Source organism: Osmia lignaria, chromosome 2 (assembly GCF_051020975.1).
Source record: "Osmia lignaria lignaria isolate PbOS001 chromosome 2, iyOsmLign1, whole genome shotgun sequence".
NCBI lineage: Eukaryota > Metazoa > Arthropoda > Insecta > Hymenoptera > Megachilidae > Osmia > Osmia lignaria.
Genome location: NC_135033.1, coordinates 1,577,501 through 1,603,861, shown reverse-complemented (window position 1 = coordinate 1,603,861; position 26,361 = coordinate 1,577,501). Strand labels below are relative to the sequence as shown.

General features: G+C 43.9%; 1 protein-coding gene, 1 non-coding gene and 1 pseudogene across 2 annotated transcripts in view; all 3 read right to left on the bottom strand.

Annotated features, from left to right (window-relative positions):
• Positions 1-1,049: 1,049 nt before the first annotated feature.
• Positions 1,050-3,412, bottom strand: LOC117611027 (uncharacterized). The gene is made up of 2 exons (XM_034338914.2): positions 1,522-3,412; positions 1,050-1,171 (listed from the first exon to the last, which is right to left on the bottom strand). Exons 1-2 carry the CDS (start codon positions 3,017-3,019, stop codon positions 1,143-1,145), a joined length of 1,527 nt encoding a protein of 508 aa, XP_034194805.2. The 5' UTR covers positions 3,020-3,412; the 3' UTR covers positions 1,050-1,142.
• Positions 3,413-13,705: 10,293 nt separating this feature from the next.
• LOC143306121 (large subunit ribosomal RNA) lies at positions 13,706-24,584 on the bottom strand (annotated as a pseudogene).
• Positions 24,585-26,283: 1,699 nt separating this feature from the next.
• LOC143306122 (5.8S ribosomal RNA) overlaps positions 26,284-26,361 on the bottom strand; it is a 155-nt gene continuing 77 nt past the window's right edge. The window contains exon 1 of the ribosomal RNA XR_013063545.1: positions 26,284-26,361. This exon is cut by the window's right edge and continues 77 nt beyond it. This is a non-coding gene — a ribosomal RNA (5.8S ribosomal RNA).

The window sequence follows — 26,361 nt, the reverse complement described above, 5'->3', positions numbered from 1 at the left end:
AGTTTAAGTTTGAAAGCCATAATGATTGCATGAAGATTTTTGCCAGAGTGACCACCGGAGCTAAAAGACCCAAGGGGTCGTAGAGACCCTCTATCTCGCTAAATACCATTCTTTTAGTGACAAATTGAGTATCTGACCGTGGCCGAGTAGAAAACAAAAAGCAGTACGAGGCAGTGTTCCATTTCAGACCCAGAAGTGATGAGACACTGTCGAAGTTACATGATCGGTCGGAAGAGGAGGCGACATAATCCGCTGGCAGCTTGCTTAAAAGTTCAGAATTGTTTGAAGTCCATTTCCGCAGTTTGAAGCCGCCCGCCCTCAACAACTCGATTAATTGTTGCTGAAGCTGACTGGCCTCTTCCAGATTATCTGACACCGAAATTACGTCATCAACGTAAACGTCGTTTCGGAGGCATTGAGCTGCCAGTGGATATGCCTCCTCTTCGTCCCTACTCAGTTGTTTGAGCGTCCGAATTGCAAGATATGGAGCGCACGCAGTCCCGTAAGTTACTGTTAAAAGACGATAGCTTGTTACCGGTTGATTAGCGTTGCTTCTCCAAACGATTCTCTGGTAATCACAGTCCTTCTCATCCACCCGAATTTGGCGGTACATTTTTTCAACGTCCGCTGAGAAAACTATGGCGTGCTTGCGCCATTTTAAGAGTATAGAGAAGATTTCGGGAAGAAGATTGGGACCTGTGTGAACCAGGTCGTTTAAAGAAACACCCGTTGAAGTTTTAAGCGACGCGTTAAAGACTACTCTCAGTTTTGTAGTTGAACTTGATTCTCGTAGCACGCCGTGATGCGGCAGATAATAGGCTGATTTTTGAATTTTTATCGGTTCAGGGATGCGCTCCATGTGACCGAGGTCTTCGTATTCAGACAAGAAATCGCAATAGGCTTTTTGAAGATCGACATCGCGTTGAAAGCGTTTTTCAAGTTTTGAGAGGAGAGCTCTTGCGGCTTCCTTGCTTTCGCCTAGTTCCGAAGGCGAAGATTTAAAAGGTAAACAAACGACATACCTTCCAGATTTTTCTCGCCTATGTGTTTTTACAAAGTGATCCTCACACATTTTTTCCTCCTCGGTTAACAGATTAGATTTTGAGGGAATTTCCTCAATTTTCCAAAAGCGAGTAAGCGTCTTAACCAGATCCGATTCTCGCATGAAACACTGCAACGAGATAGCTAGATTAGTATTGTTGTTTGAGTTGGTAGAGTGCCTTAACGGCCCAGTTAAAATCCACCCAAGTGAGGTGGCTTGAGCAATTGGAGTGTTAGGTGGGCCTTGTTTTAGGCCCGCTCTTATTATTTGAGCGTAAATATCCGCTCCCAAGATTAGATTAATATGCCGCGAAGAAAGAAAGTTAGGGTCGGCCAGTTCTAATCCCTCCAAATGAGCTAGTGTGGAAGGACACGAAGATTTCGCCGCTTGGTAGGACGATAGTTTTGGAAGAACGTATGCCGAGAGGCGATACGATATAGTTTGGTCCACGCGAGAAAATATGCGAAGAGAGACCCTACCTTTCGTGTAAGTTTGCGTCTTTCCGACGCCAATAACCGGAATTTTATCAAGTACCCGCTTTAGATTTAGAATCTGAGCCACGCTCTCCTCCATCAAAGAAACCTCTGAGCAAGGATCGATTAAAGCTCTCACTACCACTCTCCTTCCCTGGTCGGACACTAGCATTAGTTCCGCGGTAGCAAGTATGACCGATACAGCGGAGGTTACGGAGCAGGAAGTCATTGCGCAATGTGTAACCTTTTCAAAAATTGAAGCGGATGGCTCCTGTTGCGGATCGTCGATCGTCTCGCGACTCGAGTCTGGCACCTGTTTGGAAAGAGAAGAGCGAGCAGCAGAAGATTGTTCAAAAGTAGAATGAAGAGAGGTATGATGCTTACCAACGCAAACTTGGCACCGCTTAGTAGACTTACAAGCTTGTGAAGAGTGTGGAGCCAAACAATTATAACACAGTCGCTTTTCTGTTACCAGTTGCTTTCTCTCACGCGGATTCATCCCCTTGAAGGTCGGGCAAAACAGAATGAAGTGGTCCTTTTGACAAATGAGGCACTTTCGAGATCCTTCTCCAGCGGTGTGCGTCGCGTGCGCCTTGAGACGAAGCGTGGAGTTGACGGACGTCCTCTTCCCTTGCTTCTGAGCTTCGATTGGGTTCGTAGTCGTTGCTGATGAACCGGATGCTCCTTCCACAGCTTCCAAGGCTCGCAGTTTTGAGGTGAGAAACGTCGTTAATTGTGCAAGCGTTGGAGGATCTAATGTTGATCCAATGGCTGTTTCCCATCCCATTCTTGTTTTGGAATCCAGTTTTTCGGCGGTTATGAAGACGAGCCAGTCATCCCAGTGTTGGACTGGTCGCTTCATGGCCTCCAGAGCTTGGACGGCGTCCGTTGTGCCGTGAAGAAGTTCTTTCAGGTCTCGCGACGATTCTCTTTTCATCGGAGGAAGTGCCGTTATGGATGCCAGTTGAGAGGTAATCAGGACTCGTAAGTTTTGATAGCGTTGCGTAATTGAGTTCCAAGCCCGTTCAAAGTTATCACCGGTCATCGGTATATTTTGCAGTAATTGAGCTGGCTCACCAGATAAGCTTATTTTCAGATAATGTAGCTTTTCGACGAGAGAGAGAGCGTCATTATCAATGATTAAAGATTGAAATAGATCGCGAAAGTTCGACCAGCTGTTGTAATCACCGGAAAAGCTAGGCAGCGTGATTTTAGGTAAAGACCGGAGAGTTGAAGTTCCATGAGATGATTCGGTCTTACCTGCAGAGTTTTCGGCTAGCTTTTCCTTCAATTGATCCAGCAATATTGCCTTTTGTTGAACGTACGCCTCTTCGCCAGCGCCCATGTAGTCCTTTTTGAAATACGGACTGTCCTTTTCGGTTGCTGCAAACGCGTCAAGGAGTTGATCGTGCGTCTCGGAAAATGTATTCCAGTTTCTTTCCAAGAGCTCCAAGCGAGATTTAACCACTCCTTTGGTTATTTTAGCTGCACCCAGATTTTTCATATTTTCCACCGTCGCACAGTGTCACGGATCGCCAATCCAGCTGGACAAAAGTCATTTTAGTGACTATCACAGAATTTTGTAATTTTCACTAGAGGTTGTTGAAAAAGGTCTAGAACCAGGAAAATTACGCTTATAAATTAATTTCACGAAGTATAATGACCGTGACACCTATCCAAAGTTAGCGATTCTATAGGTCTATTTTATAGGCTGACGTAAGCCTAAATTATGTATTACAAGAAATGTTGTGTGTTAAAGTCTATTAATCGAATAATGTTGTATTTTTTGTCAAATATTATTCACAAAAGACTGTATTTTCAGATGTAATAATAGAATGTTTTATTATTTTTCAATAAATTTATTTTTTACTGTCTTACTTTTATGAAAATAATTTCTATACCGTTAAAAGAAAATGAATTTACGTAGATCTACAAAATGCGGTTGATGCTGGCTGGTATTATTTGTTGTAGTAATGTATTCTATGATTCATTAGCTACAAGATCTTATCAATTTTAGGTGCCGAGAGGTGCCGTACGTAAAAATATTTCAATTTTTATTAAGCGGTGTGGTTGCTCCGTGAAACACATGAACCTCAGCGGAACGCTCGCCACTTGCATTTAGGGAATAGGAGCACGTTTGACAATGTATATGTATACATGTGTATTCCAATAATATCAATTGTATATATAAAGAAATAAACAATGACAAGTTTCATACAGTCTACGTTCATATTTTTTAACGGATTTTTTCAGTCTAGCAGTGAACAGCGTGCAATAATATTCTCTTGTGTGGTTTCTCGTTTTCATTATTATAAAGTTTTTTCTTTTTGTTTTTATTATCCTATTTTTATAAATATCATGGGTACCAACGGTAAGTTTACACATGTATATTCTATACATATTATATTATATTTTGTATATTCTATATAATCGTACATATATACAGTACTGTAGAATGTATCATGTATTGTAGTAATATATACCCAAAAGTCGTATAGTATTTCAAAAATATCAAGTAATCATTATTTAATCTATTGTAGCATGGATTATTTCTCGAAGAGATCTCTTTAAGATTTGGAGACACGAGGAAGATTTATCGAAAAGACGGGAAAATGTTTTGAAGTACATTTTAAATGTTTTGGGGGAAATATCTGAACAAAATAGTGTAGATTTAATCAAGAAAAGTGTTAAATCCTTGTGTTCTCAGTTAGTTAGCAAGTGGAAGTTAAATAAACGCACATACCATGCATTTTTAAGGAATGAAGAGAAATGGTTACGTGGAAATATTAATTTTGCGGATCTAATTGTTAATACATCAAGCACGTCTGGATCAGCAGTAGAACCTACAACACTTATTGGTCGTCCTACAAAAAATTTTGAAGACAGCAGTGAAAAAAGTAAAAAACGAAAAGTTCAAAATATTTTAGATATGGCGTCTAGTGAAGAATTATGTTTTGCGGCGGAAATCAGCTTGCGTAAAAAAGGAAAAAGAGATGCAGCTACGATTTTGAAAAAAATTACGACTTCTCCAGAAGGAGTCAGCAAAGTAAAAAAAAATTACAATTTACCACAAAAAGAAATAATACCATATACTCCTGAGGAAGCACTAGCATTATACGTAGATGCAAAAATGACGTCCCATCAATATCGTTTAATATATTCGCAAGCAAAGCAAAGAAACGCAAAGATATATCCTAGTTATTTTAAGGTAGCACAAGCTAAAAAAAATTGCTATCCGCGCAAAGAATCAATCACCATCACAGAGACTACAGCAGAAATAGAATTACAGGCTCTTTTGGATCATACATGCACACGTTTAATTCTAGCACATCAAGAAATACTTAATAACATTGAAACCGAAGAAACATTAACGTTATTTTATAAATGGGGATGCGATGGTAGTTCGGGCCATAGCATCTACAAGCAAAAAATTAATACTGCAGACATCAATTTTCGCGAGGACAATGATTTATTTCTTGTTTCAATGGTTCCGTTAAAGTTAACAGATGGAATACAAATCGTTTGGAAAAATCCTCAACCATCATCCACACGATACTGCAGACCAATAAAATTAATATTCGCAAAAGAATCTGTAGAATTAATTAACACGGAAAAAATGAAAATTGACAATCAAATAGAAAACTTAGTCCCAACAATAATTAAAATCGGAGAAATACGTATTATAATACAACATCGTTTATTATTTACAATGGTGGACACAAAAATCTGCAACAGTTTAACTGGAACTGCATCTCAAAGATGCTACATATGTGGTGCTACGCCAAAAATGATGAATGCAATAAACATGAAACAAGCATCAGAAAATGCAGATGTTTCGAAATATGAATTTGGATTATCTGTATTACATACATGGATTAGATGCTTCGAGTGTCTACTCCATGTGTCATATCGACTGGATGTTAAGAAATGGCAAATCAGGAATGAGAATGAGAAAGAAATAGTTAATAATAGAAAAACAGAAATTCAAAAACAATTTCGAATACGTATGGGGTTAATCGTGGATCGCACAAAACAAGGCAGCGGAAACACAAATGATGGGAACACGGCTAGACGTTTCTTTGCTGATCCAGATACATCCGCAGACATAACAGGAATTAATAAAGACTTAATAAATAGATTTGCGATTATTTTACGTGCAATTTCAAGCGGATGTGAAATTAATATAAGTGCATTTAGCGATTACACGAAAGAAACAGCAGAACTGTATATTAAATATTATTCGTGGTACTGCATGCCCGTCTCAGTGCACAAATTGCTATTACATGGTGCCGAAATTATAAATTCTGCACTGCTACCTATGGGCCAGCTTTCAGAAGAGGCACAAGAAGCGAGGCATAAAGATTGCAGAAGATTCCGTAGTAACCACAGCAGGAAATCTTCACGGGAAAACACAATGACTGACCTAATCCATATGTTATTAATAACGTCAGATCCAGCAGTTACAAAACATAGAAAGAAATATTTTACAAGCAATAGAACATCGGATATCTCACATCTCTTAAAAGAATCATTACCGGCAATCAGTAGTGACTCGGAAGCAGATGTTTCAAATGCTTCGGATAATGAGTAGTTTATAAACAATGATATCGTAAGTACATAACAAAAATATCTTTTAATTAACTATTGCATGCATACATTACGAACCACCCGTGATCAATATTTTATTACTCAGTTATGAATAGTTCAAAGTATATTGTATAATTATCAAAAATAGAATAATTTTTATAAAAGTGTGATTACTATTCATATTTGATATGATTCCAAGTATATTAACTGATAAATAAAGTACATTCCGTTCATTTCGAATTTTGTCCAGCTAGATTGGCGATCCGTCACACTGTGCGTCGATGAAATACGTTTGAACAAATCGAGCTGCTTTGTAACGAACTTCTCCACTGTTTCAGGGCAAAAAATATACACAGGTGAGCGACGAGTTTATGCCAGGTGTTTATCTCCACGCGCCCGGTCAAGGACAACCGTTAATTTTTCGCCGTTAATCCGATTAGTTTAAGCCGATTGTAATTAATTGTTGTAATTGGATTGTTGTAAGACTTCACTCACCTCGATTTTTATCCGGCTCGAAGGACCAATGTTTAAGTTTAGATTTTTTAACTGCTATCGGGGTGACTGAAGCTTCCAGTTTTTAGTTTGTAAATGGTTAGTTTATTTAACAGTCACAGAATAAAGTCAGTTTAGTGTAAATGAGTAAGTTTTAGATTAGTTTGCAACCCGTTCTTCTGGTCTGCACTCCGTATCTTTCTGTCTTTTGCTTTCTATTTCGCGATCCTTTCTCTTCCGTTTCTTTCGAATAAATAAGTTAGGAGCACGTAGCTCTTGGTAAGAAAACCAGTGGATCGAGAGAGATAGGTGGTGGGGACAGCAGAGGAGCGAGCGCTTTACAAAGCGGTAATTAGAGAACTATCGGCTGACAGCGATTATAGGTCGATAATTCCAATTCCTAACACATACCGAATCAAAAAGTACACGTTTAAGAAATATGCGCGAACTAGCTAAAAACCTAAGGAAAGAACGTTTCCTCCATGAAGACCACTTTGAATCGGCTATTAATATTTTTGCTGATGTACCGTGTGCAGTGTGTTACAAGACTTTATATCCGCAGCTACGTTACGCTTTCCACACGCAGCCTTCGTCTGGACTAATTCCTGCAAATCTAATGGAATCAAAGAAGATAACATGTTCTCGTTGCCTAAATCATCTCAAAAAACACAAAGTTCCATCAGAGGCATTCTGGGATAAAATGGAACTAATGACTGTACCTCAGGAGATAGCAGATTTATCGGAAATCGAGAAACAAATGTTGTGCAGAATAGTGCCGTTTCTTAAAATCATGAAAATTCAGAATCGCAGATTATTTAGCCTTAACTGAATTATTGCCACATCAATCATTTAATAATAGCCGAGTCAATATTAACGTTGACTATGAAATGTCTGTAAATGGTCACATTTGATATTGATAACGGTGATGATGGGTTTCCAAATTTAAAAATGGTTTGATTACGTTTGTAACGGGGCGGTCGGTTCGGTGCGCACGGCGTTGCATATGCACAGTGTGTATGGAAAAACATAGATATGTTTATTCAAACTATCGTAGACTACGTTGGGGGTACAGTAGCATACAGTCCCGCCTGGCTGGTCGGGTGGTGGTGGATCACTGCCTCGCTAACTACAGTCAGAAGATCGTTTGGTGGTTAGACACGTGGAGCCGTATTCCTTAAAACTATAGTACAGGACTTTTATACCACGGTCGGATCCCGGTCCGTCACAGAAGGTCTCCGCGGAACTTATATCTAACCGGCCTTACATACTACTGCGGTTGCTACCGCCTTACAAACTAAACGAGAGCGGACGCATGCGGGTGTGCGCTGAGCGCAAGCGCGAACGCGAACAAATCAGCGAAAGCGCCGAGACACTATCGTTTGTCGAAATACCGGACGCAAGAGTCGGGAAAAAGGATTGCGGAAACACGCACTACCTTGGTCACCTTGAGCCAACCACGGAGATGATGAGGCTAGGCGCTTACGGCTGCTGGACCTATGAGAACTGCCAGGTCGTGACGTAGTGCAATGCCACGGCCCGACTGCCAGAGATCTCTTCGCCAGGTCACCCATGGCGTCGAGAGCTCTGGTGCTCCGGGCCGGACCTCCTAGGTAGGAGAACTCATCGATCCTCGCATCGATCGGTCCTACTTATAGTCTAATCGCGCGGGAGTGGGGATGTCGCCGCGGTGAGGGCCCGCGATGCGCGACACCGATCCGCGGCTGTCGTCGCACGTTTTGTCAACGGTATATGTACGGAATTCTTACTGCAAATCTTACATCAATAGCCGTATTATGCAGCAACCAGTCGGAGACCACCTGCTATTGGTTGCTTGATTCCCATGCAAGAAATCCAAAAGGATATAAATCATCGTTACGGGGCGCCTCATGCTGTATGAAATTTACTACTGTTGATGTTTTACACGCCACTTTGCGTCGTGATTTGTATGCGAATGATGGCAACAGTAATGTGTTAAATATCTATTCATTAACACCTGTAACAATTGTACCTGAAAGAAATAGATCTTCTTTGGTGGAAAGAATGCAACATCTATCAGTTGTGACCCCACGAAAAGAATCCGACGAAACATGAATTATTTTCGAAACAAGCTTGTTACGTTCGATTGATGAAGGTGTTCCCAATATCGATAATATCGTCTCTGTCAGTAATAATAATAATAACGCAGAAAATGACCCGATGCAACTGGCGAATATACATAGAAAAACAGCGCCCCCTTTAAACAGAGAGAGGGGGAGGAGAATTGAAGAACTGTGTTGGTTCTTCGTGTTTCCGGATGGAAAAAATGGATTCAGAGAGCATCGAAACATCCCAATAATACCATTCGATTACTTCCAAGCACGTATTCTGAGCAATGACAAACGGTTCCAACGAACAGATTATCTGTTCTTCGCAATATGTGTGGTTGAATATTACCGAGCAAAAGCTAGCATTTCAGTGTCATGTAGAATGCGCCAAGGCGAATGTACTCCAGAGGGATTAATAGACAACATACATCTCACGCTGAGAAACATAGGAAGATCGGCATCATACTGGAAACACTGCTGTTCGGAATTAATCCGAAGTCTTGGACCGCCCACATGGTTTGCTACGTTCTCTTGTAATGATCTAAATTGGACAGATATGTTGAAGGGATTACTACTAGCCGAAGGCCAATCAACGACCGAACTTGAAAACCTAACGTCTGCAGATGGACTACAGTTGGTTCAGAGACACCCGGTGGTTATTGCAAGACAATTGACGTTACGTGTAAACGCGTTAATGCAGTACTTAAAAAACTCGCGTTGCTTAGGCGGCGTTTTTACCGATTTTTGGTATAGAATTGAATTTCAAAATAGGGGAAGCCCACATTTGCACATGCTTATTTGGTGTGCAAACGTACCTGGTTTCCTAACTAACGAAGGCCAAAACGTTATTGAAAAAGTTGTATCTTGTTCATTGGAAGTCAAAAATCACGATATGAACGATATAGTTCAAAAAGTCCAAATTCATAATCATTCTCATACATGTTACAAAAATCGTAAAAATCATTTTTGTTGATTTGGGTTCCCCAGACCGATAAGTGAAAGAACGATATGCTTAGGTCCAGATGACACACTTGCCCACAACGGGCGTTTCTGCGTACTTAGAAGAACCGCAAATGGAGTTATGGTGAACAATTACAACCCAACTCTTTCAAAGCTTTGGGAAGTAAGCATGGATATTCATCCATGCGAAAATGTTACAGCCGTCGCATATTATATTGCTTAATACGCAAGTAAATGCGAGCCACAGGAAATGCGCAGGACACAGGAAATATTATTAAAGAAATCGTTTTACGAGCAAAACGCCGGAACGATACCATCCGGAATCAATTATTTTCGGTACCTATGGCAATTTTATCTCAACGTATGGTCAGTGCTATAGAATATGCGTATCGATTATGCCATTTGCTTCTAAAAATGAGCTCGCGAAAAGCTGTATTTATAAACAACTGTCGGCCTGAGCAGAGATATAGAATTCTGCGATTTGAAGAAAATGGAACATCATTTTTCAATAACATATTCGATTATTACATAAAGAGGTCGGACAACCTTGGGAACTTGAGTTTAACCGAATTTGCTGTCTGATATGAAACAGTTTCAAGTGAAATGTGGACAGAAGAGGATGTGGACGCAGAACTTAGAAATGACGATGAAGAAATTTCGAGATCGAAGTTTATAAAATTGAAGGACAATAACCGAATGCGAATAAGAAATAAACCTGCTGTACTCTGCCTCTGATATTATACCCTGAACAGTGATAGAGAAGGATACTTCTATAACTTAATAGTGTGTCACTGCTCACGCGTTTCGTCGCCGTGAGAAAGGAGGCGATTGGAAAACTCGGTGATTTTAAAGAGGTGCCGGACGTTAGGACGATGCGGTTATCAAGAAAGAGCCGGCGTTGGTTCCAAAGAACTAAATGTATTTAACCTCGTTTTCGACGGTTGTACAAGTTTGAGAAAGGCTTAATTCTAAGTTTAATTAAATAAAGAACTTTAAGAGCGATTTTATTTCTGTCCGCGTATTCCCGAAGCAGAAAGTTCGGAATTTCGGCGAAAGGCGAAGCGCGATGTTTCGGCGACCGAAGACTGATTAAGAATCAAAGTTAAGCGGTTAAAATCAACCCGCTTAAATATTGAGGAGTCCCCTTTGTTCCAGGGGCCGCCCGTCACCTCTCCGCCGAACTCGTCATGCTCCGTCGGCCAGCCGAGTCGGCGAAACGGTAGCGAGGCGACATGTAAACACCTGGTACAAAGGGGAAGACTGTTACGTTATTATGGAACAGTTTAGATTCTAAATAGGGCCTATTATTAGATAACCAAATTGGTTTATGGTAGTCTATTTATGGAATCCATAAGCGTTTAGAAGTCTTTAAAAGTGTGTTGAGAACCTTAACCGTTCTAAACTAAGTAAACGACTTTTAAATTTGAAATGTTCGGTTTTCGCTCGAACAGTCACAATCCATTTCGTGATGAAAGTACATTTATGTCCGAAAACGAATCTTCGGAACAATGTTTTCTTCGACGGCAACACGGGTTGAAACCTATGTTGGGTAACGGAAGTGTCGAACAATTTACTCACGTAGAGCAAATTATTGAAGCGGCGCTCGCCCAGGCTGTTGCTTTGAATGTTGTACATGAACAGGAAACTAATGAACATTTAAGTGATGCAGTCAGAATTCATGCCGACGAAACAATATATTATGATCAAGGTGATTTATATGAAGACCAACAGCAAGAAACAATTGCAATGCCAGAAGACGTGTTCCTTAATAGTATTCGAAGTATTAATATTCAACAAAAAGACTTATTTAAATCAGTTTCCGCAGTAATTGAGAAAAATATTTAAAAAATGATGATGAAAATACGGAACAAATGTTGCTTTTTATTACCGGAGGCGCTGGTAGTGGCAAGTCGTTTATTTTAAAATTACTTGTTGAACACGTTAAACGCTGCTATAATCCTACAGTTGATACGATGATAAAACCACCTTTCATTAAAATAGCGTCTTCGACTGGCGTCGCCGCCCGTGAAATATTCGGATAAACTCTGCATTCCTTGTTCTCGTTGCCTTTTGAAAAAGGTACTGCAATGACCTATCGACGACTGATAGGACAAAAGCTCGAACAGGAGAGACGAAAGTGGCGTCATACAAGGTGATTGATTATCGACGAGATATCAATGGTATCTTATGAGAATTTGCGAATAATTCATTTAAGATTGCAAGAATTCAAAACAAATGATAAACTATTTGGTGGCGTAAATGTTCTTCTCTTTGGCCATATCATGCAGTTGCGCCCAGTGAAAAGACACTGGTGTTTTGTACAGCCACATTAGTGTACTGCAGAAATTAATTTATGGCACCAATTTTCATTCTGCGAACTTACCATTAATATGCGACAAAAACATGACGTTGAGTTTATCGACTTACCGAATATCCTTCGGTTTGGGGAAGTGACAACTTCTCAACTACAAATATTATGCGAACGAAGAGGAGTTCTCCTAATCGGAGAGTTTGAGGATGGTGCAGCAGTAAGGATATTCCCAACGATAAAATTAGTGGATGAATATAATTCAAAACTAACTGATGAATTAGCAAAATCACATCGAATGTACATCATTGATTCTATAGACTAGTCCCGTGAGGGAGCTACATATGGAAAAAGGTATACCAGAAAATGTCATACCTGTAAATATAAATAATCGTGGCGGACTGTTACATACAATAACGTTAACTGAGGGATCGCGAATTTTTTTATCCGACTTCGAAAAGGAAGAGGATACCCAATTCGATGTGTATATTTTTTTTTTTATATATGTTCACTGATTACGCCGAGACGGATGGTCCAATCGGATCGAAAGTTTTTGCATGTTGTAGAGTATTGTTCCCACCTGGCCCCGTTAAAAAGACATTTTGTATTTTTTCATTGCTCACGATTTTTTTGCAAAGAACGTAATGCTAGATTTACATTGTTCACCGATTACTCCGAGACGGATGGGCCAGTCGGAGCGAAAATATTTGCGTCTTGTAGAGTACATCTGCCGATTGGTCCCGCAAAAACATTTTTGTATTTTTTCATTCCTAACGACTTTTATCGCAAAAAACGTAATACCTTATTTATATCTTTCAGCCTTATTATATCGTTTACGCTGCAGGGAATATAGCGATTGCGATGAAACCTTTCATATTTAGTAGGATGTATATCCGCGATGATCCCACTTGAAAAAGTTTATGGAATTTGTAAATAACTACTGTTGTAGCAAAAAATCTATTCCTTCATGTGACTCTGCAAGGAATGTATCGTTCGCGATGATACCTTTCATATTTAGTAGGATATACAGGGTATCACGCGGTTACCCCGACAGCCGAAGACGGATGATTGCTAAGGTGATTCTAAACAACCTTTTCCTTTGCCCAAATGTTGGTTAAGATATGGTCTTCGAATTATTAACAAAAAACACCGACCAATCCAAGCCCGTATAGCGCGCGGCCTCAGGGACTACAGTATCGGCTACGAAAACCAGGTCTGACGTAGGTCGCAAACGAACGGTTTAGCACCCCGTTGGCATAGCACAATAAAAAAACTGAACTGTTAGAACACTTTTAGTCGTTGTTTGGAATGAATACGGAACCTAATCTCTTGTCTCCTGTCATAATGCAAAAAACGAAATTCTAAGGATTCTAAACAACGAATAAAAATGTTTGAAATGGAATAATTAATCATTTGAAATGGAGGCTACGTTAATGATGAAAAATTTGAAAACAATCTTAATGAAACTTACCCATTCGTGTCTAAATTAACCTGCTACGCTGAAAGCAAATAATCCCCTTTAGGTCACTGTGTCGGTTCTATAACATACAACACCAAACAATGTGTGTACATACGTAAAAAGCACGAGTGACCTCAAAAAAACGATTAAAACATTATAATTTATAAAAAACGGTTCTCCCATCTGATTTGTCTTCTGAAACCATTTAGATTACGTCAGAAACATTTTTTGTATTTTCAGAGATAGAGGAGATATATAGATGGCCTGTTTTAAACGAAACACCCTGTATCTCGAAAACTACGCAACTGATCCAAAAATGTCATAGAACATAAATAGTAGAAAACTTAATTTTCTACAAAAAAGGTCCCTTAACATTTTGGCATATTTCGCACCGTTTCCGAAATGTTTGCAGATTTACCTCAAGAAAAGGTGCCTCAAGGACAGATTCCGGGATGTTTCTTCTTCTTCTTGTTCTTCTTCTGCACAACTGCGCTGGTAGTGGCTTTTATTGCTCGGAATAGTGAACACAGCTTAGCATAGTGCAGAATTACCTCAAAGAAATGGGCCACGGTGTTTCTGTATCTTTATAATGGGGTACGGCTTCGGAACTTTTAGATATCTCGATATATCTCGAAAACTACGCAGCTGAGCAAAAAATATCATAGCAGATAAATAGTAGGAAACTTAATTTTCTACAAAAAAGGTCTCTTAACATTTTGCTCACGTTTCCTGTTGGCGGGTGAACAATCCGACGCTTGGCGAATTCTGCTTCGCAATGACAGGAAGAGCCGACACCGAAGGATCAAAAAGCGACGTCGCTATGAACGCTTGGCTGCCACAAGACAGTTATCCCTGTGGTAACTTTTCTGACACCTCTTGCTGAAAACTCTTTAAGCCAAAAGGATCGATAGGCCGTGCTTTCGCAGTCTCTATGCGTACTGAACATCGAGATCAAGCCAGCTTTTGCCCTTTTGCTCTACGCGAGGTTTCTGTCCTCGCTGAGCTGGCCTTAGGACACCTGCGTTATTCTTTGACAGATGTACCGCCCCAGTCAAACTGCCGGCCTGGCAGTGTCCTCGAATCGGATCACGCCGGAGTATTATCGGCGATCGGCGCAAGGCCGCACACCACTCTTGTACGCTTGGTTCTAGAATTCCGTGACAACCGGGTCGAAACCACGGTGCACGCGCTCCGCCTAACCGAGTAAGTAAAGAAACTATGAAAGTAGTGGTATTTCACCGGCGATATAAAATCTCCCACCTATGCTACACCTCTCATGTCTCCTTACAATGCCAGACTAGAGCCAAGCTCAACAGGGTCTTCTTTCCCCGCTAATTTTTCCAAGCCCGTTCCCTTGGCTGTGGTTTCGCTAGAAAGTAGATAGGTACAGTTTAGTGTAAATCCGGCCATCCGAGGACGGACACGGATATGCCTCCTCACCCGAGCGGGTACAGGCAACTATACTTCTATCTACCTCCTGCTGGCCGTTACCAAATTAACGGGCTTGGAAAAATCCCAGACGTCACAGAGGCCGTTTCTGTGAACGAATCCTTTAGTCACGGTCCCAACCGGGGTCGGGAGCCGCGTCCACGGGGACCACGGGGAGACGGATTCGCTGCGTACACGCCTGCACGCACGCCCAGACCCTGTTAGAGCGACAGGAAAGCGGGATAGGGTAAGGTGAGTAGGATTGGGATGGGGTGGGTGTACATACACACACGCACGCGTACCTGTATACTTAGATACATACATACGGCCTTACATACACTAACTTCGCCTGGCTCAGCCAGTCGTCTCTCTTTACTGTTAGTCCTGGGTTAGGGTAAATAAGCTGATCAAATAAATAGATAAATAAATAAATAATAATAAATAGGCAGCTAAATAATTAAGTAGATAGTCAGATAGGTAACTTAGGCTGTTAAGTTTGTCGCGGTTCCTGATTGGGTCCTATCTTGGTCTAAGAATCCCTTAATAAATAGTGATTCCGCGCAATAATCAGCAAATAGGGAGAAGGCCTCTTGCGACATCACAAAATGGTGTGCCGCCTCCGGCCAACTCCACTGATCGGGGGGAGCTATTTCGCGTAGGGCCTCTCTTTGTGGGTCGAAAAGTGGGCACTCCAGAAAGAAGTGCCCCACTGAATCTACTTCGACACCGCACATACAACACTCGTCCTCGACTACACAGTACCTGAAGAGGCGGTACCGGAAGTTTCCATGGCCTGTGAGTGCCTGCGTGCTGTAGTGGTCTGGTCTAATCCATTTAGCTATTAATCGTTCTCTGATGTTTCTAAAGAAGTGGAACGTGGTGCGACCCTTGTGAGAAGAATCCCACCGGGTTTGCCCTACGTTGCACACTTCATTCGCTACGCGTTCTTTGACATCGTCCAGGCCGGTTGGGATCTGTGTGTTTCCTATCCTCGCGTCTTTTCCCCTTCGGAGGTTGAAGAGGGCCCTGTGCTTTTCCAGCAAGATGTCAACCGGGACCGCGCCCGCTACCACGCACAGGCTCTCCCACGACGACATGCGGTATGCCGCAGTCGCCGAGATGAGAGCGCGGCGCTGTATGGAGCGAAGCACCTTCAACTCCCTCTCCGAGTACAGGTCGGCCCACCCGGCGGCGGCATACGTCACTGCCGGGATAAACACGCCACTATAGATCACGGAGAGGGCGCCGAAGCGGAGCCCCCATTGGCACCTCGCCAGCCTACCTAGCTTCTGGAAGAGAGGTCCCATTTTGTCGCTCAGGTATTGACAGTGGGTACGCACACCCATACCGCTGTCAAAATGTACTCCTAAATACCGCAAAGCGGCCGTAAATTTGACACTCGCGTTACGTATTTTTATACTCGGGGGTCTACGGGTCAGGTCTGTCTCTGACGGCCGGACGGCCTTCCTTTTCCTATCTGGGCGAGCTCCTCCCCGCCTGCCTATCGGGACTCTCTTGATCCAACCGCTCCTGAGCACAATTGCCTCAGTTTTGCGGGCCGAGATCTCGAGTTTTGCCGAGGAACACCACTCTAGAATGATGTCCACAACGCGCTGACCTATTGTCTCTAGTTCTCGCCTACTATCTCCGCATACGACGACGAGAAGATCGTCGGCGTAGGCGATGACTGTAAAGCCAAGTGACTCTAGGAGCGCGATGAGGCCATCAAACATGAGGTTCCAGCAGTCCGGACCGAGGACGGAGCCCTGTGGGCAACCTCTGGTGGCCTGCTTGGATACCTTTCCTGACGCAACTTTGATGAATACGTTCCGATCACTAAAATAGCTCCGCAATACCTTGAAGACGTTTTGCGGACAGTCCTTCTCTTTCAGCTTGCTCAGAACCAACGGCCACCAGACGTTGTCGAAGGCGCCTGAGATATCGAAGAGCAGCCCCGTCACGTATCGGTGCTCGGAGGCATCGATCGCGCGGCGCAGCTCGACGATTGCGTCTTCCGTCGACTTTCCGGGTGTGAACCCGAACTGTCGGCCGGAGATCTGTCCCGGGGCCAACGACGTCTGATGGAGTCGTTTCTTAAGGAGCTTCTCAAAAAGTTTCCCTACGACGGAAAGGAGACAGATAGGCCTGTACGACTTTGGGTCTCTTTCGTCCTTGTCCTCCCCCTTTAGGAGGACTCGGAGAGAGCCCTCTTTCCATATTTTCGGGAAGACACCACATCGGAGGCATCCGTTGAAGAGCCGGGCTATTTGGTCGGGAATGGAACGTACCGCAACCTTAAGTGCACAAACCTCGATGAGGTTCGGCCCTGGTGCCTTGTTGTTTTTGAACGTCCTTGCGGCTGCTACAACTTCTTCCACCGTGAAGGGAGAGATGTCCTCCGTGTCCGGCGCGAGTTTTGCGTCTTCCCTGATGATTCGTTGCGCGGGTGTGTCCTGTTCCTCTCGGTCGTCTGGAACATGTGCATCTAGTAGAGACTTCGCAGTTTCTTGTAAACTTACTGTGGGCTCGTCCCCGCGTTGTGGAGTGCTCAACACCCCTTCGACGCGCATCTTCCTAGCCTGGAGTTTGTAGACCGCGCCCCAGGGTTGCTTGTTACCGTCAGTCGTCACGAACTTTTGCCAGCTCTCTCGTTTCGAGCGTTTAACGCTCTTATTGTACCTTCGTAGGGCGTCGCGATACTCTTTCTGCTTACGATTACGGGCTGGTTCCTCCAGTTCCTGCTGGAAGGCTTTTCGTAACCTGTAAACAGTCTTTTTGATCCGGGTTAGTTCCTTCGTCCACCACGGGTTCGATTTTCTAAAGGCACGCTTTCTCGGCATTGACGCACTGCAGGAGTCCGTGATGACTCCTGTGAGCGTTGCAGCCATGTTTTCGACATCTTCCGCGGACTCAAGTTGCAGGTGTTCTAGCTTCGATCCAGAGAGGTCGGCCAGTTTTCCGGCGTACAACTCCCAGTCGGCTCGACGAGTGTCAAACCGAGTGTTTGCGGTACACCGTTCAACCGCGCTGGCTTTTGGCACCCTCAGCCCAATGTCCGCGGCATTGTGATCGCTGTTCGCCCAGTCACACCTAACTCTCCAGCTTCTGATGAAGTGTAGCATGGAGGGCGACGCCAGAGTGACGTCGATGAACGACGATCCTCTGGGCGTCCAATAGGTCGGTGGCTGCGAAGTGTCGTTCACAACTTCCATGCCAAATGTCCGGATGAGCCCCTCGAACAGGGCGCCTCTATCGTCGGTGCTCTGGAGACCCCAGAGTGACGACCGTGCATTGGCGTCTAACGAGACTAATAATTTCTCCCCCCTTAGTGATCGGAACACCACCTCTAGATGCTTGAGATGCTCCTCGATTTCGTCGCTGTACTGAAAATAGCACGAGACGGCGTAAAACGAGAAGTCGGGGGTCAACACTTCCACGCATACGCAATGGGTTGTGCTAAGCTGCGAGACAAACACTGCATCGAAGCTCGAGTTGCATACCGCGACAGCCGCTCCCGGAGGGTGCGACTTTGTGGCTGCGACTCTTGCTCCAGACCCTAATCCGCCGATGGTGTAGCTCGTACCGTGCTGCCGGACGTATGCTTCTTGTAATAGCAGTACGTCCAGGTGCTTTTCCGTTACGAGCTGACGTACCTCGCCCATCACTGCAGCTGAGCGCTGGGCGTTTAATTTTGTTGAAGTTGCCGAGGTGGTTGGTGTTTCTATGTAGCCGCCAAACGGTAGCCATAAACTGTCGATGTATTGACACGCCCCATTGTAATACAAGGGTGCATACGATCGATCGAAACGCTTTGGGCAACTTGAAAGTGTCGACGATGGTGTCATTGCCGATTGGCCAGCTACCACGTGCGCCCATGACGAAGGGCATGATCTGGACGTTGGATACATGGTATTCAGTTTTTACTTTATTTATTAACTCATTAGATTCATATTTCTCTTTTTTTATTTTATATGCATTTCTTAGTGATATCATTTTAGTCTCATATGCAACTGTAGTGTCCAGAACATAGGCAGTGTCATCCTTCACACTAATCAAGTCAGGTATGTAGCGGTTTGTTTTGGTGTTCAAGTGTGGAGCCTCTTCGCACGGAAGTCCGGTTTTTATAATACAAGTTTTTAAAGTTTTATTCAAGTTATTATGTCTATTTATTCGCGAACAATGTGTTACAAGGCAGCGCTGAAGGATGTGATACAGGGACTCTCTGGTACCAGTGCAGGAAGGATTCCTGCAGTCAGTATCAGTCATATATGGGGCACCTTTGGTGGGTAAAAGGCCAATTCTTAATTTAATTGCGCCTAAATAATCTCTTCCGGTCCAAATGTGAGGAGGATGGTATATCCAGGAAGAAATGCCTGTAGTTATTGACTTCAGGCCGGCACCAAGTGCAGTTTTATGAAGTTCTTCTGCCCAAAAATCTTGAACCGCATATTTTGTCGTTAAGTTTACACCTGATAGCATTTTACGAAGTTTCCTACATAGAGCCTCGATGACAGGAGTTTGCATAATATTTTTAACCTCGTTATCTCCCCGGATTGAAATACGCTCGAGTCTTCTTGAGTAAGTAAATGCAATATGGTATCGGAATGATGGAATGCCAAGGCCACCGTGCTTAAGAGGTGCATGGATATACGCAGTGGGTGTTGTGCGTGGAAGGTGTAAAGTATCTTTAACAAATTTCAAAATACAATTGTCAATGTATGATAGTTTCTTTCTGGTAATGTCTAGTGTCTGTAATCCATGATGCAGCCGCGGTATTAGATACCTTTGTAGCACATTCAACTTTTGCCAAGGTTTTAGGGGGCTAGATTTCAGGCGGCCAAGCATCGCTTCAAGTTTGGAAGGTGTAGGAGCAACTACACCCCGGAATCCGTATTGTAAGCCGAGATACTTGAGTTGGGAAGAGAGTCCCACCCAGCGTTGGAATTGAGGTACCGTTTATAGTTAGTAAAGATTTTGTCTCGACCACTATTCTTTTAGTACCAGGTACTGCTATATATTGGAACGTCGCACACTTCTCAGCGGTAATTCGTAGTCCATGACGTTTAAAATAGGTCTCTATGATTTTTATGTGACTTTGCATTATTAGAGGTGTTGAAGCAACTATTACAATATCCTCAGCAAAGGCTAATGCTACAATGTTTGAGTTATTAATTTTAATACCGTTTCTATTATTAAGTTTGCTAAGAAGACCGTCAATAACTACATTGAATAGGAACCCGGATAGCGGGTCGCCCTGTTTCACACCTCGGTTGATTCTTAAGGGCTTTGATCGTGCACCATGACATTCAAGTATGGTTGATATATCTTTATAATTTCCCTCAATGTATCGGATTGTATGTTCATTGACACCGCGTTTACGCAGGGCGTCGATGACGGAGACTAAGGAGACGCTATCGAAAGCTTTAGCGAGATCGATGGATAATATTACAAATGGATTGTAGTCTGTAAGATCGAGTTATTGGCAATAATGCCATCCATTTTGGTAAAGCCACGTTGTGAGTGAGTTAATTTTATTTCGGTTTCTAGACGAGCGGCAATAATTTTATTTAATAGTCTTAAGACCCTACTGGAAACCGTAATAGGTCGCCATTGCTTTAATTCTTTCGTATTGCCTAATTTCGGTATTAAAGATGTTTTATTTTTTCGTAGGACTGGAGGTAACTGATTCATGCCCCAAATAATATTAAGCAAAGCTCGTAAATCGGAGCGTGACATCGATCTTAGGTGATCTCTTTTAATTTCGTCCAGACCGGGGCTGGATTCTTTTAATTTGCGAAGATGTGTATGTATTTCGGTGGATGAAATAGGATAGGAGACATCAACGGTACTGTCAGCATGAGCTGCTTGAGGTTTCCATCGAAGATCATTATGGGCAAAAATATTTTCGTAGTATGTCTCAAACTCGGTCATATCAGGAGTTTCAGGCGATTCAAGGGAGGATCCGGATAATATATGTTCAGTTGCACGTTTTTTAGCGCAGTTTCTTTTTCTTTTTATATACGTTCTATTTATTGTATACTTTTTACCATTTTTATTTTTATTTTTATGTTCATTAGTTCCTTAAGAGAGTCATAGTTACTCCCGCCGTTTACCTGCGCTTTTTTGAATTTCTTTACGTTGACATTCAGAGCACTGGGCAGAAATCACATTGCGTCATCACCCGTGAGGGCCATCGCAATGCTTTGTTTTAATTAGACAGTCGGATTCCCCTAGTCCGTGCCAGTTCTGAGCTAAGCGTTGAATGGCGGCCGAAGGCATAACTGTCACGGAAGCCTCGCAGCAAGGAAGATCCGCGGGAGGCCAAGGCACGGGACCGAGCTCGGATCCCGGGACGCGACCGAAGTCGCCAACCGTTCACCTCGCCCAGGCCCGGCACGTCAGCCAGACCCGCTTCCCGACCAAGCCCGACATGCCCCGCTCCTCAGAGCCAATCCTTATTCCGAAGTTATGGATCCAATTTGCCGACTTTCCTTACCTACATTAATCTATCGACTAGAGGCTCTTCACCTTGGAGACCTGCTGCGGATATGGGTACGAACCGGTGCGACACCTCCACGTGGCCCTCTCCTGGATTTTCAAGGTCCGAGGGGAAGATCCAGACACCGCCGCAACTGCGGTGCTCTTCGCGTTCCAAACCCTATCTCCTTGCTAGAGGTTTCTAGGGAACTCGAACGCTTATACAGAAAAGAAAACTCTTCCCAGATCTCCCGACGGCGTCTCCAGGTCATTTTGGGTTACCCTGACGAACACTCTTACGAGGGTCCGAATGGTATGCGGTTCCGCTGCCGGGTTCCGGAATAGGAACCGGATTCCCTTTCGCCCAATGTGTGTGCATCTCTGCAACTACTTCTTATAAATTCGATTTAGCCATACTTAACAGTTTGGTTGTTGCTTTTTAACTGAGAGCTTTAGGACACCTCATTTACATAGGATTTCTCTTAGGGCTTAGGATCGACTGACTCGTGTGCAACGGCTGTTCACACGAAACCCTTTGTCTCGAATTTCCCGAAGCTATTATAAATTTAATAAATAAATAAAAGTTGGCTAAGCCGAACCCGCAGTTACCTTCAAGGTGAGACAGCTCGACTTCGATTTGCCGAGCGTACGTCCACAGCAGGCATGGGTCACCCACACAACCTTTAAGGTGAATTCTAGATAGGTAGAAGGAATGTGAAACTGGGAGAGGAAATAATAAAGGCACAGTTGGAAAGGAAAATTAGGAATTTAATGGGCATAAAAAACCTCCACTCAGTGAGTGGAGGAAAAAGCCGTCAAGGAGAAAAATACAAATCAACAAGTCAAATACAATTTATAGTTGTTCGTGATCGCATACGAAAGCATACATATTATTTTCAAAAGAGCGCTCATACTAACTACACGAGTTTCGGAACACCACCAGCTTGGTGGGAAGTTCTGTTCGGATCTTAATAACGTGGGAGATGCCCCATGAAATCGTACCTGTGCAGACAGCGCGACCCTGACGTCTCAGGAACGGGTACAGCCCTCGTCGGGTGTTGCTGTTTGGGCAATGAAATGCCGCCTGATTGGGTGCATCCCAGGGAGAGATTGGCAGGGCAGATCTCCTCTACGAAGGCAGCTAGTGCCTCGTCCAGCTTGTGTATCTTGTCCGGAAAAGGCCGCGGCCACGCAGGCACCCGAACTTCGCTCCTATCGTACCAGTACGGTTTCCTTCTTTTTTAAATCGCCGCACACAAGCCACCGCTCAGCGCATCGCCACGAACTATTATTTCCATGACGAACGCACTCGTCCCTACATCCGGGCCTCAGCCGATTGCTACTGATATCGCACGCCTCCTAAACTCCCCGCGTGTTACAAAATATGTTGTGATATGTCGGAAGCGCGTAACACGCGAACACCCTTCTCCACATCAGTCCTCCAGGGCCTCGCTGGAGTATTTGCTACTACCACCAAGATCTGCACCGACGGCGGCTCCAGGCAGGCTCACGCCCAGACCCTTCTGCGCACACCGCCGCGACCCTCCTACTCGTCAGGGCTTCATAGAGGACGAAATTTTGTCCAGCCCCACTTGCCACTGACGGCGGAGTATAGGCGCGACGCTTCAGCGCCATCCATTTTCAGGGCTAGTTGCTTCGGCAGGTGAGTTGTTACATACTCCTTAGCGGATTCCGACTTCCATGGCCACCGTCCTGCTGTCTTAAGCAACCAACGCCTTTCATGGTATCCCATAAGCGTCGACTTAGGCGCCTTAACTCTGCCTTTGGTTCATCCCACAGCGCCAGTTCTGCTTACCAAAATTGGCCCACTTGGCACTCTGATCCAATAATAAAATCTCATGGCTTCATTTGATGCAAGCAAGCCAGAGATCTCACCCATTTAAAGTTTGAGAATAGGTTGAGATCGTTTCGGCCCCAAGGCCTCTAATCATTCGCTTTACCAGATGAGACTCGCAATAACGTTCGAGCGAGTGCCAGCTATCCTGAGGGAAACTTCGGAGGGAACCAGCTACTAGATGGTTCGATTAGTCTTTCGCCCCTATACCCAGTTCCGACGATCGATTTGCACCTCAGAATCGCTACGGACCTCCATCAGGGTTTCCCCTGACTTCGTCCTAACCAGGCATAGTTCACCATCTTTCGGGTCCCAACGTGTACGCTCTAGGTGCGCCTCTTCTCGCAATGAGAACGAGACGCCCCGGGAGTGCGAGGCCTAATCGTAACGAGGCCCATCCTCCCTAGGTCGACGCAGAGGACGACATTCACTTTCATTTCGCCTTTAGGTTTATTTATATCCCAATGACTCGCGCACATGTTAGACTCCTTGGTCCGTGTTTCAAGACGGGTCCTGAGAGTACCCAAAGCAATAGCGTCGCCGACCGGTAATTCAAAGCTTGGCCAGTCCAAGGACTCCTCCTGCTAACAGCTGGCCAGACCCGGGGACGGCGCATAGTCCGTACATCCGGGTTATTATAACTGAACCTAGCTTGCAGCGGTCCTGACGCACACACATTCGAAAATGAATTGGTTGTGGCCCGATACCGTCTGAGTACCGTCGCGCAGTCGGCCAGGCAACCGAGGGTCTGTCACGAACACCGTTAAGGTGACGGACAGGCTCCGCCTCGGACCGTAGACCGACACGCAACGGGTCGCGACGTTCTACTAGGGGAGAAGTGCACGACTACCTCGCCGGAACGTTCGCCGAAGGTGGTGTGCCCTCGCTAATGGAACCCGAAGGTCCATCCGGGGCATCGCGCACCAACGGGAGCCAGCGTTGTTGACGATGAATCTCCCCATTCGATCTTTTAGGTTTCTCAGGTTTACCCCTGAACGGCTTCACGTACTCTTGAACTCTCTCTTCAAAGTTCTTTTCAACTTTCCCTCACGGTACTTGTTCGCTATCGGTCTCGTGGTCGTAATTTAGCCTTAGATGGAGTTTACCACCCACTTAGGGCTGCACTCTCAAGCAACCCGACTCTAAGGAGAGATCCTCCCGAAACGCGTACCGGTCAGTATGGGCCTGGCATCCTCTATGGGTAAATGGCCCCATTCAAGATGGACTTGGACGCAATTCGATGTCTCGGGATAAACGGATCCTCCTAAACACTACATTTCCCCGCGGCGGTACCGCGGGATTCAGTGCTGGGCTCATTCCTGTTCGCTCGCCGCTACTAAGGAAATCCTAGTTAGTTTCTTTTCCTCCGCTTAATAATATGCTTAAATTCAGCCGGTAATCTCGCCTACTCTGAGGTCGTCAATTTCTTTGGTTTCATCGAAAGGTGAATAATGATGCTCGATGCAAAAAAAAAAAAAATAAACGAAAAGAAGCAAAAAATCTGTGCGTGAATCAACCTTTCGCATATTCAATTTTTCCTCCTCTCTCGTTTCAAAATGTTTGTATTTATCGTTCGATGAAACGAGCACAAGAGGGAAAAAAAAGTTGAGACACGACGTTCCCATAATTTTCGTGTTATTTCCTTTTTGCTTCAAACATTTTGCGGACTGTAGCTTCGTCGTATTGCTTTTATCAATTTTTAACAATTTCAAAGCGAAGACAACTCGCAAGACGATCCATTTCGTCTCGGTTCAATTTTAACGTCCGTCCGTATTATTTTTTGCTCCACAAGAGATTTCGAATAGGTTTCTTTTTCTTTATTTATCATCCCTTCTTTTCGAGCACCACGGAAGCAAGAGGAACAGCAAGAGCGAGAGAGAGAGAGAACATTTCGCGTATATTTCATTTAACAATTTTAACCAACACGCGATGTACTCCACACATCTCTTAGATTTAACAACTGCTTTTCTCTTCTTCTCCCCTTAGCGCAAGGGTAAACCCCATTTGTCTCTTCTTTGGAACGCAACAAAACTTTCGAGGACTGGACGACCGAGCGATGGTCGCGCGGTCTTCGCTTATCTTTAACAAACGAAGTAGTCCGTAAGTATTCTAAATGTTGAAGCCTCCTAGAGCTTTAAGCCATGTGAAATGCTGTTTTAACGGGAGCATGCATAATTGCTGCAAACATACTTTTATCACAAGTTCTAGCCACGCCACGGAGGCTTCGAAGTTCCTTCACCATTCGCTTTCCTCTCTTTTGCTACATAGTTTCAGACTACGATCAGGGGTACCGAAACACTGTATTGATTGTATAAACAACCATTTTTATCTTGGAGCGGAGCGTTCCTTTACTCGTTAGATTTGTCTTGTCGCGTATGTATTTAACTTGTTTAGCGAAGCTAAACGCACAGACAGACAAAAAAAAAAGGAACAGCATCGCGCGTCAAACAGCGACGACCCATCTGAAGCGATCTTTCATTTATACACTGTTTGTAAACAGAGAGATGTACAAAGCGCGGTGAATTATTCGAAACCCTGGGGCTATTCGAGCTTGCATTTCAGCAAATTATCATCTCAAACATTTCACTCGTTTGCTTTTTCTAAATTTATAGGAGAGCTTCTTTCGTATATTTTTGACACACCTTTCGTAAATATCGTTTCTGGCAACGTCGGGAGCGTGGATTTCTACAAGTGAACAATCGCGCCGATCCGATAACTTCCAGCAGGATGGAGAATCTTTATAGATTATCTTCCGAGAACTCGGTGCTTTCACGGGCGGTCGTTTATAAATTTTAACGAACGACTCGCGCGCCGTGACGCACTTGCGCTAGTTCGAAGAGATATTTCGAAATTTGTTCCTCTCCTTTAACGGCCTGCATTTAGTGTATCGGTTGCGATTTTCGTCACATCGTTTCCACGACAAACGCCGACGAACTGCCCAACTATCGCTCGTACGTTGCGACTCTTTCTTTGTTTACCGTTCATTCATTCTTTCAATTTCGTTCGATAATCCCGCTCCGAAACGTTCTACTTTCGTTGAACGACGGCGAGATGTTTAAAAAGAAATGAATTACTCTTTTTTCGAGAAGCAAACGCAAGCAGTCTTTTGTTAAGAAAACGACCCTCAGCCAGGCGTGGTCCAGGAATTGTATCCGTGGACCGCAATGTGCGTTCGAAATGTCGATGTTCATGTGTC